The sequence below is a fragment of the Somniosus microcephalus genome, chromosome 1 (genome assembly GCF_052327205.1).
Source record: "Somniosus microcephalus isolate GS21.2 chromosome 1, FLI_Smic_1.0, whole genome shotgun sequence".
In the NCBI taxonomy this organism is placed as follows: domain Eukaryota; kingdom Metazoa; phylum Chordata; class Chondrichthyes; order Squaliformes; family Somniosidae; genus Somniosus; species Somniosus microcephalus.
This window is the reverse complement of record NC_140987.1, coordinates 19,760,880-19,779,301: the sequence shown is the minus strand read 5'-3', so window position 1 is coordinate 19,779,301 and position 18,422 is coordinate 19,760,880. Positions and strand designations below refer to the sequence as shown.

Genomic DNA, 18,422 nt, shown 5'->3' with positions numbered 1-18,422 from the left:
AGTTCTGGTCACCACACTTTAGGAAGGATGTGAAGGCCCTTGAGAGGGTGCAGAGGAGATTTACTAGAATGATTCTGGGGATGGGGGATCTTGGCTACAAGGACAGGTTGGAGAAGCTGGATTTGTTTTCATTAGAGCAAAGGAGGTTGAGGGGTGATTTGATAGAGGTGTACAAGATTATGACAGGGTTCGGATAGGCTAGATGGAGAAAGGCTGTTCCCACTAGTTGATTGTACAAGGACTAGGGGGACACAGATTTAAGGTTTTGGGCAAGAAATACAGGGGGGACGTGGGGGATTAACTTTTTTACGCAGCGAGTGGTGATGACCTGGAATTCGCTGCCGACGGAAGTGGTGGAAGCGGAGACGCTCAATGTTTTCAAGGGGAGACTGGATAGGCACTTGAGGGAAATAAACTTGCAGGGCTACGGGGATAGAGCGGGGGAATGGGACTGACTGGATTGCTCTACAGAGAGCCGGCACGGACTCGATGGGCCAAATGGCTTCCTTCTATGCTGTTTTGACGATGAATATGACATGGACTACAGGGTTCAAGATGAAGGCTTACCATCACCTTCTCGAGGGCAACTAGGGATGGGCAATAAATGCTGGCCGTACCAGTGACTCCCACAACCCAAAGATTTATTTTAAATGGTGACTTTAACTGGGCTGTTTGAGCAGTTTAGGTAACATTCATTAATGGAAAAGTTTGTAATATAACTAGCTCCCTATACCTTGGGTATCAGCAGAGTGTCCCAAATATTACTTGAACACTGCAATTATAATTAATAAAATCATGCATGAAAATTAATTGATTTTGTTTTGCATGAGCCCAGTATTTAAAGAAAAAAAATCTTGTCTTGACCTTTATATTTGAAATGATTGGAATCCCTAAGGCATTGCCACTCTGTGCGGTTCCGATAAAGGCATCTGAAACAAGAAAGATACTGTTTCTGTGCCAGTTGGTATCGGAATATTGTGCTATTTTAGGTAAATCCTTTGCAAATCTTGCATGGATTTGTGAACTGTGGGCAAGGAAGTAATTAAATGCAGCCTGGTTTGCAAACTCTGCTGGCCCAGCATCCATCATAGCTATGTGGTTAATCAGGTCATGGTTTGGATTTCTGCCAAGCCTCTGCAACTCGAGCAAATAAATGATTGCATTAAGAGGTGCAATCATCGGGTTTTTTGAACCGATCAATGCGTGAATTCGTTGTTGAAGTGAATCATTATTTTTTTTTACATATAGATTAAGTGGCAATGCGCAGAGCTGAATGCATTTAGTTGAAAGTTGTACAGTGGATTCTGGTGGTGTGTGACTGCTGACCAGGATCTAGCTAGACAACCCATTTGTAATTTTTGTTTCAGAAATCTCTGAATATGTTTTCCCTTTTATCAGATTTATACAGTAATTTGGTTAGATCTAAACTGTATTTTGATTTAACTTTATTTTTCTGGAAGCTTGGAGCACACTGGCAAAACTTGTATCCATGGTAACCTCAATCCTTCAAGTAGTAACAATGCAGTATTTAGAAGTGGTGGCCTGAATATCTTCCAAATATTTTATGCGTCTGTTGCCTGTCATGTTAGTTGTTTTTTTCCCCTCGTTAGTTAGGTGTATGTGTCTCAAGTTTTTCTGTCTACTGATTGGCTAATTTTTTAAAAATCTTCATCATTCACCAATTGTCTTGTGCAAAACCACTCTCCCCAGCTTTCATTTTCTCCCTAATTATACTCTACCAAAAAGTGTTCTCATGTAGCTGTTGACATGAATCAGTCATTCATGAAAGAAAGACTTATGAAATAATACTGAGCGGCCTGCAGGTGGTGCTGTCCAGGGAGGTATAAATACACGGGCACGGGCCCAGCTTGTGCAGGACGTTCTTAACAGGAACTAGTGAAGGACACAACTAGACCTCCATGTTGTGAAACAGTTGATTAAAGCTTTGTTTAACGCTTAGACCAAGTGCCGAGTACAGGAGACATATTTTTGTAAATCCGGGACCGGCGTGGTGTCGGTTGATCAAAAAGTCCGGATTACAGAGAGGTATACTTACTAAGGTACGAGAGCCCCGTACACGGCCACAGATCCAGGAACCCCGGTTACACGGCCACTAATATGAAGTAAAACTTAGCTGAACCTACTCCTGAATTTTGCCAGTAAAGAGAGATTTCCGGTTATTTAGGTGCCGGTAAAAAAAAATTCCTGTAGTTTTCTTCCGTCAGCTGTGATGAAAGTTCCTCACCCACCACACTATATACCCTAAAACAATTCTTGTCAAGAACTATCTCAAACTTGGCTCCAACAATTCTCCTGCTCAACCCCCCTCTTATTTCATAAACAGCACAATGGATCTTACTGGACCTCTGAACATCCTGCACTCCAAATACACCTCTTTTTACATCCTTCCCCCCCCCCCCCCCCAAACACTTTACATTCTGGGCAGCTAACATCCCACGTTCGGAAGACTGATCTCGGAGCAAACCGCACCAGAAGCATCCAGCAATTATTGGACAACTCTGGACCTTCAGGGGATCATTCTACCTGCACTTCCTATCTTTTCTTCCCTCCTTGATAGATGCTCACCACTGCTTTTCCTGATTCACCTTCCGAAGGCATGTTGCAGAAACTCTTCTTGCTCGTATATTTTTAATAGAGAGTTCAACATTATGAGGGGGTTTGATGGAGTAAATGGGGAGCAACTGTTTCCACTGGCAGGAGGGTCGGTCACCAGAGGACACAGATTTAAGTTAATTGGCAAAAAATCCAGGGGAAATTGAGGCGAGAGGTTTTTTTTATGCAGCGAGTTATGATCTGGAATGCGCTGCCTGAAAGGGTGGTGGAAGCAGATTCAGTCAGCTTTCCAAAGGGAATTGGATATATACTAGAATATGCAGGGCTATGGGGGAAGAGAAGAGAAGAGGAGTGGGACTAATTGGATAGCTCTTTCAAAGAGCTGGCACAGACACGGTGGGTCGAATGGCCTTTTTCAGTGCTGTATGATTCTAAGTTATTGCTCGAGTCTGTTGATTTTTGCGTTTGAGCAGATCCATTGGAGACATTTCTTGCACTTGTAGTTTTCCTGGACGCTCTTAGCTTCCAAGAGTTCCCACAGCAGACAAGCTGCACAGAAGCTGCCTGTCCTGCCAAACTGGTCATTCACTAGCTACCTCTTGCTTGCTCAGTATGATGGATCAGCCCAAATCTTTTCCTGATCAACTCCAGAGAGGAAAAACCCTTTCATCTCCAAGTCCACTGTAGCAGAGCTTATGTGTGATTTATACTATCATGGACTTCCTTCCCACATAAACTGTTAATCCCCCTGCTTCAATGACAATTTCTATCCCCATGGATAAGTCAGGAATGCTTTGCAATAGATCAGTTATCCTCAATCCTTTTCTCAACAGATGTTGATCATCTTCCCTTTTTAAAGGTGCCAGTTGACTCTAAATCAAAATACTTCTAATGAGAGCCTGGTTTCACAAATACTATATCCTGTTTTTTCAATCAAAGAACACCCTCTTCAGGTCAATCTAACTGTTACTTCCCACTCTGGTGCTGTCTTATGTTTAAAAAAACATGAACTACTGATCCCAGGAAGTGCGATTTCTCAGATCTTTATCACCCCACATAACATTGCTGCAGTTGAGGCATTGCAAGGCTTTTTACATTTAGACATCTAATTGGTACTATAAAAATCTGTCCTATTTCTCTCTCTCTCTCCCTCCTTACCCTCGCTCACTCCTTGCCTCTGCGTGTGCGTGCTCCTTGCCTCTGCTTCCAACTTCACGAATATGGCCTTGCATAGGGAGACCTGAAAGCTTTGATCGGAAGATGCAGGGAGCTTCTGGTCCAGTTGTTTCATAGCAATACTTGGGGTTGCTGGTAGATGCCAACTTCAGCCTGGACAGTCCTTTGGTACCATGTTTTATTCGTTCCTAGGATGTGGGCATCACTGGCAGGGTCAGCATTTATTGCCCTTGAGAAGGTGGTGCTGAGCCGCTGCCTTGAACCGCTGAAGTCCTTGTGGTGAAGGTACTCCCACACTGCTGCTAGGGAGGGAATTCCAGGATTTTGACCCAGTGACGATGAAGGAACGGCAATGTATTTCCAAGTCGGGATGGTGTGTAACTTGGAGGGGAACTTGCAGGTGATGGTGTTCCCATGCACCTGCTGTCCTTGTCCTTCTAGGTGGAAGAGGTCGCGGGTCTGGGAGGTGCTGCCAAAGAAGCCTTGGCAAATTGTCGCAATGCATCTTGTAGATGGTACACACTGCAGCCACATTGCGCCATTGGTGGAGGGAGTCAATGTTTAAGGTGGTGGATGGGGTGCCAATCAAGCAGGCTGCTTCGTCCTGGATGGTGTCGAGCTTCTTGAGTGTTGTTGCAGCTGCACTCATCCAGGCAAGTGGAGAGTATTCCATCACACTCCTGACTTGTGCCTTGCAGATGGTGGAAAGGCTTTGGGGAGGCAGGAGTTGAGACACTCGCCGCAGAATACCTAGCCTCTGACCTGCTCTTGTTGCCACAGTATTTATGTGGCTGGTCCAGTTAAGTTTCTGGTCAATGGTGACCCCCAGGATGATGATGGTGGGTGATTCGGCGATGGTAATGCCTTTGAATGTCAAGGGGCAGTGGTTGGACTTGCTCTTATTGGAGATAGCCATTGCCTGACACTTGTGTGGCATGAATGTTACTTGCCACTTACCAGCCCAAGCCTGAATGTCATCCGGGTCTTGCTGCATGCGGGCATGAACTGCTTCATTATCTGAGGAGTTGTGAATGGCACTGAACACTGGTCCTTGATGAAGCAGCTAAAGATGGTTGGGCCTAGGACACTGCCCATAGGAACTCCTGCAGCGATGTCCTGGGGCTGAGATGGTTGACCTCTAACCACCACAACCATCTTCCTTTGTGCTTGGTATGACTCGAGCCAGTGGAGTTTCCCCCAATCCCATTGACTTCAATTTTGCTAGGGTTATTTGATGCCAAACTCTCTCAAATGCTCCTTGACGTCAAGGGCAGTCACTCTCCCCTCACCTCTGGAATTCAGCTCTTTTGTCCATGTTTGGACCAAGCCTGTAATGAGGTCTGTCGCCGAGTGGTCCTGGTGGAAGCCAAACTGGGCATCGGTGAGCAGGTTAATGGTGAATAAGTGCCGCTTGATCGCACTGTCGACGATATCTTCCATCACTTTGCTGATGATTGAGAGTAGCATGATGAGGCAGTAATCGGCCGGATTGGATTTGTCCTGCTTTTTGTGGACAAGACGCACCTGGGCAGTTTTCCACATTGTCAGGTAGATGTCCATGTTGTAGCTGTACTGGAACAGCTTGGCCAGAGGTGCGGCTAGTTCTGGAGCACAAGTCTTCACTGCAACAGATGGGATGTTGTCGGGGCCCACAGCCTTCGCTGTATCCCATGCACTCAGCCGTTTCTTGATCTCACGTGGCGAGAATCGAATTGGCTGAAGGCTGGCTTCTCTGATGGTGGGGACCTCAGGAGGAGGCCAATATGGATCATCCACTCCGCACTTCTGGCTGAAGATGGTTGCAAACGCTTCAGCCTTGTCTTTCGCACTTGCACGCTGGGCTCCGCCATCATTGAGGATGGGGATATTCATGGAGTCTCTTTCTCCTGTTAGTTGTTCATTGGTCCACCACCATTCACGACTGGATGTGGCAGGACTGCAAAGCTTTGATCTGATCCGTTGATTGTGGGATCGCTTCGCTCTGCCTTTAGCATGCTGCTTCCACTGTTTAGCATGCATGTCGTCCTGTGTTGCGGCTTCCCCAGCTTGGCACTTCATTTTTTAGCTGCTCCTGATTGAACCAGGGTTGATGGTAATGGTAGAGTGAGGGAAATGCTGGGCCATGAGGTTACAGATTGTGGTGGAATACAATTCTGCTGCTGCTGCTGGCCCACAGCGCCTCATGGATGCCCAGTTTTGAGCTGCGAGATCTGTTCTGAATCTATCCCATTTTGCACGATGGTAGTGCCATACAACATGATGGAGGGTATCCTCGGTGTGAAGATGGGACTTTGTCTCCGCAATGACTGTGCGGTGGTCACTGCTACCAATACTGTCATAGACAGATGCGTCAGTGAAAGGTAGATTAGTGAGGTCGAGTAGGTTTTTCCCCTATGTTGGTTCTCTCTCCACGTGCCACAGGCCCAGTCTGGAAGCTATGTCCTTCAAGACTCGGCCAGCTTGGTCAGCAGTAGTGCTACTAGCCACTCATGATGGACATTGAAGTCCCCCACCCAGAGTACATTCTGTGCCCTTGCTACCTTCAGTGCTTCTTCCGAATGGTGTTCAACATGGAGGAGTACTGATTCATCAGCTGAGGGAGGGCGGTAGGTGGTAATCAGCAGGAGGTTTCCTTGCCCATGCTTGACCTGAAGCCATGACACTTCATGGGGTCCGGAGTCGATGTTGAGGACTCCCAGGGCCACACCCACCCTCCAGATGTTCGTGAGGAGAAGTTTGCAGGGTCGACTGGGCTGGGTGTGCCGTTGTCGTGTCCCAATCTGGTGCCTAGGTCGATGCTGGGTGGTCCGTGTGGTTTTATTATTGTTTCCCGTGGCGGTTTTGTACAACTGAGTGGCTTGGTGGGCCATTTCAGAGGGCAGTTAAGAGTCAACCACATTGCTGTGGGTCTGGAGTCACATATAGGCCGGACCGGGTAAGGACGACAGATTTCCTTCCCTAAAGGACATTAGCGAACCAAATGGGTTTTTACGATAATCCGATAGTTTCATGGTCACCATTAATGAAACTAGCTTTTCATTCCAGATCTATTTAATTAACTGAATTTAAATTCCCCAACTCCCGTGGGATTTGAACTTGCGACTCTGGATTATTCGTCCAGGCCTCTGGATTACTAGTTTCGTAACATAACCACTACGCTACCGTCCCCAGGGAGAAGAGGGCTGAAGGATATTTTGGTCTTCACATTGTCAATGACCGCAAAATAGAATTGCATATGCAAGTCAAGCCTCTGCTATATATGGTGTGTCCAAATAGTTCCGATTCATAATTTGTAACTCGTCGGCTTGCAACAGAAGAGCACCAGGATGTGTGGGATCCAGGAGCAAGCTGTGACGTGGATTTGTGGCAAAAAGGGGAAGCAGCTGCAGGGTGCGGCCTCCTCGACCGGTCACCGACCTGGACGGGGAGTCTGCCTTGTGGCAGGCACAGTTTCAGCTGGTTCGCTTCAGCAATATCTCTGCACACTTGGGTGCCTGTAAGCCCTGGCTGTACCTAAGCTCTCTGGACTTGGATAAGTGAGATACCTCTTGCAGGGAGAGAGTGTTGGACAAAGAGAAGCCCTAAAAGTGGGTATAAATTGGCTAGTAGCTTTATTTGGAGACTCTTCAACATGGTTTCTGCACGTCAAACACCACTGACCAAAGGTTTAACACTGGATTTACCACGGTGCTTAAAGTTTTTTTCCACAACCAGCTAACTTGGAACGCTGTTTCTATTCTCTGTGTTGTACCACTTGTTGCATAGCAAGAGTGTGTTTAAAACTGTTGGTGGCTAATGTGACTCATTGGATCAATAGTAGAACATTTTCTTCTTGTTAGTGATGTAACATTAAAAGGTTGATTTGTATTGAGATTGTAAGAATTTCCTTTTGTCTCGGTGAATGGCTAACTTTGTTGAAGTACGCCTTTGAAAATCAAACAAAACTGAACAGCTGATAACAAGGAGCAGAATATACGTGTCAATAAATGGTTCCATATATGTGTGAATGGGGTTCAAATCCGCCAGATTCCGGGATTTGTTCAGTGGAAGCAGGAACTGTAGGAATGGTGGTGTTGTAGTTATGGTACTGGACAAGCAACCTGGAGGTTTGAAAACCATCATGGCTAGTTGTGAAATTGAACTAATACGAGGGCAGGCACTGGAAGAAAAATGACCATGAAAGTTGCTGGATTATTACAACAACCCAACTGCTTCAGTGATGTCCACCAGGGAGGGGCATGAGTCACTCTTATCCAGGCTAGTCTGTTATGTAGTTGACTCAATGCCTCCTGAGGTGACTTAGCAAGCTTCTCTGGAATGGGCAATAAATGTGGTTAGAATCCCAAAACATTTTTTTACAAATGGTTTTGGTCAGTATATATTCTGCTTTATGAAATTTTTCATACTGAATTGAAGGATTTATTGGAAAATTAGATGTTGTCGCATTGCACTCTACTGCTTTGTGGTACAGTATGTTGAAGCAATAAACTATACTCCAAAGTCACTGGTTTCAAATCTTTTATCTACACAGTGAAAGAAGGGCTTGTATTTTTATAGCGCCTTTCACAATCTCAGGACGTCCCAAAGCGCTTTGCAGCCAATTAGGTACTTTTGAAGTGCAGGCACTGTTGTAATGTAGCAAGAGTGGTCACAGCAAGCTTGAAGCAACTACTGGAAATCTGAAACAAAAGCAAAAATCTGGAGAAACATAGCCCGTCAGTCTTGATCCTTGAGGGTTCCGAAGAAGGGCCCAGCCTGAAATATTGACTTGTGTGTTCTCCTCAGATATTGACTGACCTGCTATGCGTTGTCAACTTTTTCTACTAAAGTACAGCTAACATTTTCTAGCTGATAGTTGTTCCTGAAGTTTACTTTTGTTAACCAAACTATTTAAATCCTTTTTATAATGTAAATAGTATTTGTGTTTATATAGTGTCTTTCACATCAAAATATCTGAATTGCTAGTACAGTATTCACAGGCAGATATAAAGACTATATTGAACTGTACAGAGTTACCATGTTGATTTTGCACAGGAAGCAGACGGAAAACAGAGAATGCAAACCTAAGTTTGGTTAATGTTGGTGCCGTCATTTTTGTTTGCCACATGCAGATTTGTGCGAAGAGATGAAAATATGCTTGTATTAGAAGTTCAAAGATGAATGTTGTTCGTTGCAAGTGTCTTTAACTGTTTGACCCAGATTTATTTTCAGCCACAATGGGGTGTAAACTAAGTACAGTGGCCCACAGCCATGCCCGGTGGTGTGTTTGTTTGCTTGCATGCCCCTGTTGCACTGTGCCAGGTGGTACGTACGATATTGGAAACATTTCCGAGAGCATTACAAACAGCTTGGTTGTCTGGCCTGCTGGTATCGCTCTGAAGTTGTGGGCAGAGCACTGGAGAAAATAGAGCTCCATGGAATCTCTAGCCTCTGATCACCAGTGAAATTTAGGCAATCACGTAAGAGCTAATAACGTGATGTTCTCAATGCTGATGGTCACATTTATTGCCTATCCGTGAAGGTGTTGATGGACCTTGATCTTGATCTGCTGCAATCCTTGTGGTGATAGTACCCCCCCACCACCCCCCCCCCCCCCCCCCCCCCAGCAATCGTGTTAGGTAGGGAATTGTAGGATTTTGATCTGCTCAGTGGCAATATATGTCCAAGTCAGGATGTTGTGTGATTTGGAGGGGAACTTTAAGGTGATGGTGATTCCATGATCTAGTCTTTCTAGCCATCTTCAGTGGTTGAGGTCATGGGGCTAGGCGGTGCTATCGGGGAGTGATGGGGGGACTAGAAGGGAAGCTGTCAATCCTACCATTAGAAGTCTCCTTTTGGGTGGCTTCACAAGTGACACCAAACTGTCAGTTGTGAAATCAGTAGTATTATATTGTACAGTTATGGATCAAAGTTGTTGCTATATTTCTTAAATGTATTGGTACCAGTATGTTTATGGAAAAAAATTGCACCTGAATTCAACACTTTAAAGTTATACTGGTAAGCTCTGTGTGATGTCCTTTATTCACCTGAATTGCTTCCTCTTCTACCATCACCAGTACCAGACCTGTAACCATCTGAACTTCACCCTAGTGTGATGTAGCTCAAAATACTCTTTCCTGATTTCCAGAGCACTTTACTGAATTTCTAGTGACACGTCATGCACTCAGTGCGATATTACAAAGTATTTGCAGCACAGAAACAGGCCATTCAACCCAACTGGTCTATGCCGGTGTTTATGCTGCACGCGAGCCTCCTCCCACCCCTCTTCAGCTAACCCCATCAACATATCCTTCTATTTCTTTCTCCCTCATGTGCTAATCCAGCTTCTCGTTGGATGCACCTGTGCTATTCGTCTCAACTACTCCCTGGTAACAAGTTTCACATTCTGACCACTCTCTGGGTAAAGAAGTTTCTCCTAGAACCTAAGTAATAGGAGTAGGAGTCGGCCATTCGGCCCTTTGAGCCTGCTCCACCATTTAATAAGATCATGGCTGATCTTTTACCTCAACTCTACTTTCCTGCACTATCCCCATATCCCTTGATTCCCTTAATATTCCAAAATCTATCAATCTCGGTCTTGAATATACTCAACGACTGAGCCTCCACCACCCTCTAGGGTAGAGAATTCCAAAGATTCACCACCCTCTGAGTGAAGAAATTTCTCCTCCTCTCAGTCCTAAATGGCTGACCCCTGGTTCTAGACTCCCCAGCCAGGGGAAACATCCTCCCTGCACCTACCCTGTCAAGCCCTGTAAGAATGTTGTATGTTTCAATGAGATCACCCCTCATTCTTCTAGACTCTAGGGAATATAGGCCTAGTCTACTGAATCTGTCCTCATAGGACAATCCCCCCATCCCAGGAACCAGTCTGGTGAACCTTCGTTGCACTCCCTCTATGGCAAGTATATCCTTCCTTGGCTAAGGAGACCAAAACTGTACACAATACTCCAGGTGTGGTCTCACCAGGGCCCTATATAATTGCAGTAAGACGCCGATATTCCTATACTCAAATCCTCTTGTAATAAAGACCAACATACCATTTGCTGTCCTAATTGCTTGCTGTTCCTGCATGTTAACTTTCGGTGATTCGTGTACAAGGACACCCAGGTCCCTCTGAACACCAACATTTCCCAATCTCTCTCCATTTAAAAAAAAAAAAAAAAAATACTCTTCTATTTTTCCTACCAAAGTGGATAACTTCACATTTCTCTACATTATATTGTCGCTAGACCCTTGTTTCTCCGCTATTCTTTGCACCTTCTCCAGTGCCTCTATATCCTTTTTATAATATGGAGACCAGAATTCTGTACAGTACTCCAAGTGTGGTCTAACCATGTTTAATATGACTTCTCTGCTTTTGAATTCTATCCCTCTAGAAATTAACATTCTCTTAGCCTGTCTATATCCCCTTGAAGCCTCTTTGCATCCTCCTCACAACTTACATTCCCACCCAGCTTTGTATCATCCGCTAACTTGGATATATTACATTTGGTCCCCTCATCCAGATCATTGATGTAGATTGTGAATAGCTGAGGCCCAAGCACTGATCCTTGCAGTACCCCACTAGTTACAGCCTGCCAACCCGAAAATGCCCCGTTTATTCCTACTCTGTTTTCTGTCCGTTAACCAATCTTCAATCCATGCAAGTCTATTACCCCAATCCCATGAAACCTAATTTTGTTTAATCTCTTGTGTGGCACCTTATTGAATGCCTTCTGAAAATCCAAATACACCACATCCACTGGCTCCCTCTTAGCTATTCTGCTAGTTACAACCTCAAAAACAGATTTATCAAACACTATTTCCTTTTCATAAATCAGTGTTGACTCTACCCAATCCTATTATTATTTTCTAAGTGCCCTGTTAGCACGTCCTTAATAATAGATTCTAGCATTTTCCCTACTACTGATGTCAGACTAACTGGTTTGTAGTTCCCTATTTTCTCTCTCCCTCCTTTCTTAAATAATGGGGTTACATTTGCTATCTTCCAATCTGTGGGAACTGCTCTAGAATCTATGGAATTTTGGAAAATGACAACCGATGCATCCACTATCTCTAGCTACCTCTTTCAAAACCCTAAGATGTAGGCCATCAGGTCCAGGGGATTTATCGGCTTTCAGTCCCATTAATTTCTCCAGTTCTATTTTTAACTAATAATTTCTTTCAGTTCCTCATTCTCGCTAGACCCTTGTTTCTCCACTATTCTTTGCACCTTCTCCAGTGCCTCTATATCCTTTTTATAATATGGAGACCAGAATTCTGTACAGTACTCCGTGTGGTCTCACCATTTTTAATATGACTTCTCTGCTTTTGAATTCTATCCCTCTAGAAATTAACCCCAGTGCTTTGTTTGGTTTTTCTTACAGCATTAACTTGCGTTGCTACGATATAAAAGATCAAGCTGCACCAACAATAAGCGTGCAGTATAACAAGCTGCAGAATAACTGTCTTATCCACTGGTGAATTGCAGGCCATCATGTAGCACAAAAAAACAAATAGTAACTTGTAAAAATCAAAGGATACAATTACAGGAAACTTTTTGTGCTGTCCGACACCGACGGGACCGAGCTGTTGCCGTTCCCTCAAAACTGCCGGACACTCCAGCGTTAATGTTGAAAGATACGGAGCTTTTCATTTCTGTATCTGACAACAAACACTGTTGCTCAGCAACAGCTTCTAAACAGTCCAAGTGTCTCTGTAGCTTAGCAACAGCTTCAGCAGACCTTGCAGAGCTTGACTGTTGAGGAAAAAAGCAACGAGAAGAAAAAAAACCTAACGAAAACGGCTCCTGACTTTTGCCGGTGGCTCGAGCATTCCGGACAGTTAGCCTCCAGATAAACACAGTTTCCTGTAATAGGAACTTATGTCATATGTATTGTCTAATAGAATTTGATGCTGTAATGCTGGTCCATTTTGGAAGATCTGTTTCTGATGAACTGTAAAGCAGGCTAATATACCCTGAAATGCTCTTTCTTTTTAAAAAAAAATATAGGATAATGTGTTAAATATAATCAACCAGATTATGCAGGAATGCATCCTAAATGAACGGGCAAACCGGGATTTCTGTGTCAAGTTTCCAGAGGAAATACGGCATGATAATCTGGGAGGACAACTTTGGTTTGGAGCCGAGGTAAGTTGTTTCCTTATACAGTATTCATCTCTTGGTCGTTGTATCTCAGTAAAAAGTTTGCTGATTAGCGTGGTCCGTGCATTTAAAAAAAAGTTTGTATAGAAAGTAAATAACAGCAGAAAATGTTGGAAAAACTCAGCAGGCCAGGCAACATCCGTGGAGAGAGAGAGAGAGTCAACGTTTCAGGTTGAAACCCTTCGTCAAGACTGAAAAAGATTGAAAGGCCAGTTTGGGGGCTGGGAAATGGGGATGAAAGAACAAAAGAGAAGTGAAGAGACATTAAGAGGTATTCAAAACCAGACGAGGTGGTGATAGGACTAGTGGAGACAAAAGACGGCTCTAGATTAGGTGTGAAATGCGCTGGCAGAATGGGAGACAGCTGCCACGTGGGAGAGAAAAAAGGGGGGGAGGGGTCAAAACAAAGGTGTGGATAAAAAACATATAAGTAAAAATGTAATGGGGGCCGAGGTTATGATCTGAAATTGTTGAACTCGATATTGAGTCCGGAAGGCTGTAAAGTGCCTAATCGGAAGATGATCTTGTATAGAAAGTATCTTCATGTACCTTCATTATCTAATGACTGAGAATAATTGGTGATGAGTGAATACTTACTCTGCTTAATGAAATAGTCCTCCAATCAGGCGAACAGCCACTGAAAATGACTGGCCTTTTAATGTTCTTCTGCTCACACTGTCCCTTAAAGCTATATTGTCTTGAATTAGTAAAGTACAGCTTTAGAACAGAAAGCATGTTGCAAATGGAAAACATGTCCAAAATTGACCTGTTAATGTGCTTCAACGTGATTAATCTGCTGGATACTTACCAGTCCCAGTGTGATTGTGATCTGGTGATTCTGGTTAGGAAAGCAAATAGACCTGAAGACTTACTACTATGGTTATCTACAAGTACTCAATGCAATGACAGGAACTATAATAGACAAATCATTAATTGTTCAGTGAATTTTAATTGAAGAATCACTTTAGAAGCATGTAATATTTGTGCTCAAGCTGTTGTGGAAAGTGTCTTGCTGTTCATTTCTTTTAAATCCAGTGTTTAGCTGCTGGTTCAATTATCATGAACCGTGAAATCGAGAGCATGGCGATGCGACCTTTGGCCAAAGACTTAACCCGCAGCCTAGAAGAAGTGCGAAATGTGATCCGTGACCAGTGCCTGAGAGACTTGAATGTCTATACTGACAAAATGAAGGAGTCCCTCAAACAATTTGATGGCTTGTTTGCAGAGTTTGAACTATGGTAACACAATCTTGATACATGTGCCTTTATCAGAATCATATGTGTGCTACTTCCTGGGTGTAAGCTGTTGCATCTTTCAAATAAAATACTTACTTCCCTTCACTCCTCCCCATTCTAATTTTCTCACGTTACCTTTAGGATAAGATTCTGTAGCTGTAAGGCACGTCGCGTTTAATGGATTTAATTTTTTTGAAGAAGTGCTGAATTTGGTTGAATACAGGGAATGCAATATATGTAGTGTATATAGATTTTTGAAAGGTGCCTTACAAAATTTCAGCCGAATGGTAGAAGACTAAATGTAGCAGCATGGATAAGAAGTTGGTTGGTGGGTGGGAAACAAAAGATTGTGCCAGTGGTGTTGCATGGATTGGTGGTGGTGTACCTCAGGAGTCTGTGCCTGGTCTGCTTTGATTCTATGTACCTAAAGATGGTTTGGACTTGGACACAATTTTGAATTTTACTGATGACACAAAAGTAGGGGCTTGGCAAAGAGTGAGGTACATTTTAAGAGGCCTTAAGGAAATGGGAAGACAGGTTGTAGATGCAGTTTCATGTGGAGAAGAATGAGGTCATGCATTTTGAGAGTAAAGTGCTAAAGGGTGTCGTTGAATAGAGTGACTTAGCTGTTTAAATACATAATTCCCTGAAACGAAGTACATGAAGGCTAAAGCATTTTGGGATTACAGAAGGGGCATAGAGTACAAGTGATAAATTTGTAGAAGTCAATGGTTTGGCCACAGTTGGAATACTGTGCAGTTTTCGGTGCCCCATTATAGAAAGGACATTTAAAACCGTAGAGCGCGTGCAGCATAGATTCATCAGAATAATGCCAGGGATGGGAAACTATACTGACAATGGGAGACCTTTGATACTGGGGATATTTCCACTGGAGCAGAGAATAAGAAGGGTGTTCCAGAGGATCTTGATGGAAAAAGGCTATTTCCTCAGGTTGGCCAAGTCAGTGAGAAAGGGTCACCAATTTTAAATTGTCACTGTGAATGAGAAGTTAGGTGAAATTTCTTTACGCAGATGATTGTTGCAGCATTAAGTGCTTTTCCACAAGGAGCAGCTGAGGCTGAGACCTTGGGTCTTTTATTTGAAAGCGGATAAATATTTGAAGCCGAGAAAGATGCAGGGCTATGGGGAGGGAGCAGGGCAGTGAGATTGTTCTATCGAAGAGCTGGCACAAACACAATGGGCTGAATGGCTTCCTCCTGTGCTGTAACTGTCTGGGGTTCCCACAGAAGGACCATTATCCACCTGCAAGCCTTTACATTGAATGTTGGCATGTTATTCCACAGATGGGGACTTCACAACTGAGTCTGATGCTGCCACCACATGCATGCGTTTTTGAAGTTGGTGCTCGGGGGCAATCGGAAGCAAAAACCCTGGCTGCTTTCCTTTTGACGTGCTATATAAATATAAGTTGTTGTTCCTCCTCCGCTTCCTCTTGTTGCTCCTCTTCTTCCTCTGCCACCTCCACCACCTCTCTTCCACCGCCGCCCCCCCCCCCACCAAGGTTTGCTAACTGCCCTGGCTGAAATCCATCACACCTGCCATATCCTGGTCCAAATGACTGAGTGATAAGCTCAGAGAGTCATTGGAGGAACTCAGTTTGATTTTAACAACCTATCTGTAAACCGCTCCACGTCATCTATCGACCCAATAATCGCATTTATAAAAAGTCAACTTAAACCTGAAGGTCAGCAGTTGACTGCTTCTGTGGGAACTTGAGAAGTTGTGGTTTGATTGGATTTGTGTCAGCAAAGTATCAGTCGTATCTTTGGCTGATCTAGGCAAGATATCCTGAGTGTATGCGGTATTTAGAAATTTGCAGTGATTTCAAGTAGCATGATAATGGATTAGTGGGGTAGGACTTGAAATGATTTTCTACTTAAATTTGTCACAAGGGATTTAATCCTTGTTGATGCTGTCAGAACTTTGACAACAATCTAGTCAACTGAAATAAAACCAAATGGGTGTGCAAGTACAGTGAAACCTGTACAAACAGACACCTGCAAAAAATGGATGCTTACTGACAGTCCCAAATAACTTGCGTTATAACAGATACAATCTGCCCCTTGAAACTAGGGACACTCAAATTATGAGCTGTGGACAGCCTTCAATGCACCCATGTAGTTTACAACTTAAAACACCAGCACTCGGGTAACTTTGAGGCTGGAGTGGGTGGGGGGAAAAAAGGGCTTTCGGGTAATGGCAATCTCTTTACCCAGCATCCAAAGCAGCTGAGAAACCCCTCTATCTCTGGGATTGAATTCTTGCACAGCTCTCTCACAGGGATAGAGGGGTTTCTCTGCTGCTCTGGATGCTGGATAAAGAGATCTCCGTTACACAAAAGCCGGGAACTGCCAGCCGGAGGGAAGGAGTCGGGAATTGGGCCCCTGAAATCGCGGTGGGAAGGGGTGGGGTTTAGACACAATGACCATTTTGAAAATAAGGACACCTGATGCAAGTCCCTTGGGTGTCCCTAATTAACAGGTTTCACTGTACAAGATAGCTATGCAGGAGTCCTAAACCCAGTAGTAACTAAGTATTGGTAGCAGCCATAGTGTCTCCCTATTCACCTGGGGGAAAGTAGGAGCAGAAGTCGCTCGAGAACACTTTTGTTTATCAAGCTGCCAACTAAACTTATCGTTCCAATGTGTAACGGCACCTAACGCTCCAAAGGCTGATGTCTCTTCCCTGTACATAGTTTGCTACTTTCTAATGCATCTGTAGCGGAAGACTGCCTTACTCTTGGTTTTGGTCTTGATTAAAAGAAAGAGTTAAATTTACTTACAATGTGCAGTGGTGATGGGTTTCAGAAGGAAATGAAACAGCATAACCTCTATCACGTATGATTTTACCTATTTTTCGCTCTAATCAGTGTATATGTACCTTGTTTTATGAGTTGATTGGAAAAATGTGCTCTGATTATTTTGGCTTGTCTTTCAGTTACGTCTCTGCGATGGTACCTGTGAAATCACCTAAAGAATATTATGTGCAGCAAGAGGTCATTGTTCTCTTCTGTGAAACAGTGGAAAGGTAAGATCTGAAAATGAGTTTTTTTTATTCTAGGTATGCAATTTTATTTTTGCATGTAGCAACTGTATTGCTGCTGTAAGTTTATAATTAAATTATTTGGTTATTTTTTGTTGGAACTATCCAGTCAGAATACGTCTCAAAATCACTCAACTGTTTAAACTGGGTATTTTAGTGCTACATTTAGCACGTAGTGTGCACTTTTAGGCACTGTACCTTAAAAAGGATGCGTCAATATAGGTTCAAGTAGTTTGACGAGGATGGTGCTTGTGGCTCGAAGTTAGATGGAGACTTGAGCGACTCATCTTCAAATTATGCTATGTGGCAATAGCGTTCAAACATTTAATACGCTGGTCTGCAATTCCCGCTGGTATTTTAAAGGAGGCGTTCTCATTTTATTTGGAACTGGTTCATGCTTTTGCCAAAGTAGCAGAGAGAGAGAGGACTTTCTGATGAATGAATTAAATATTTGTGAGCTATTGGTCCATGGTGCATCTTAATTGAAGAAAACATTTGAGGGATCATGATTCCAGCCTCAAGTATAAAAAGTCCTGAATAATGGACAAGCAAATTATTTAACCAACTGCAACTCCAAAGTGAATGAGCATCAGCAAGACTCGTGAACAGAATACAAAAGCAAAATACTGCGGATCCTGGAAATCTGAAACAAAAACAAAATGCTGGCAATACTCCGCAGGTCAGGCAGCATCTGTGGAGAGAGAAACAGAGTTAACGTTTCTGTTCTGACGAAGGTTTCAGTTCTGACGAAAGGTCATCGACCTGAAACGTTAACTCTGTTTCTCTCTACAGATGCGACCTGACCACCTGAGTATTTCCAGCATTTTCTGTGTTTGTTAGTGAACAGAATAGATTATATCCCACTGTCCCTATAGATTACTGGATATATGGAATAGACTCCCAGCAAAAGCTATTGCCCAGTTCAAAATAAAATGAGTTAATGCCTCCTCGAAAATAACGAGGGAAATTTCAGACCAAAGTAAATGTTTGTTATTGCCCCGTAACTGTTAATTCTGGGTGGATAATTTGCAAAAAAAAATGCTGGTTAAATGCGTTCAAGCAACTCGCCCACAGCCCAAGAAAAAAAGTGCAACAAACCGTGTCACTAGTACACATTCCCTTCTTCCCCAACATGCTTGCACCCTGAGACCAGGAATTAATTGCTTTCATCCAAAAGCTTGCTTTGCTCCCACTGCAAGCTCAACAATTTTGAGAACTTGTAATGCTTC

The 18,422-nt window shown here is 43.6% G+C and overlaps 1 protein-coding gene across 2 annotated transcripts in view; it reads left to right on the top strand.

Moving 5' to 3' along the window:
- zfyve28 (zinc finger, FYVE domain containing 28) overlaps nucleotides 1-18,422 on the top strand; it is a 243,262-nt gene that overhangs the window by 138,330 nt on the left and 86,510 nt on the right. For both annotated transcript variants that reach the window (XM_085972658.1, XM_085972573.1), the window contains exons 3-5: nucleotides 12,743-12,880; nucleotides 13,931-14,133; nucleotides 17,089-17,178. In XM_085972658.1, coding sequence (XP_085828784.1) covers nucleotides 12,743-12,880; nucleotides 13,931-14,133; nucleotides 17,089-17,178 — 431 coding nt within the window. The remainder of the gene's footprint in view (nucleotides 1-12,742; nucleotides 12,881-13,930; nucleotides 14,134-17,088; nucleotides 17,179-18,422) is intronic.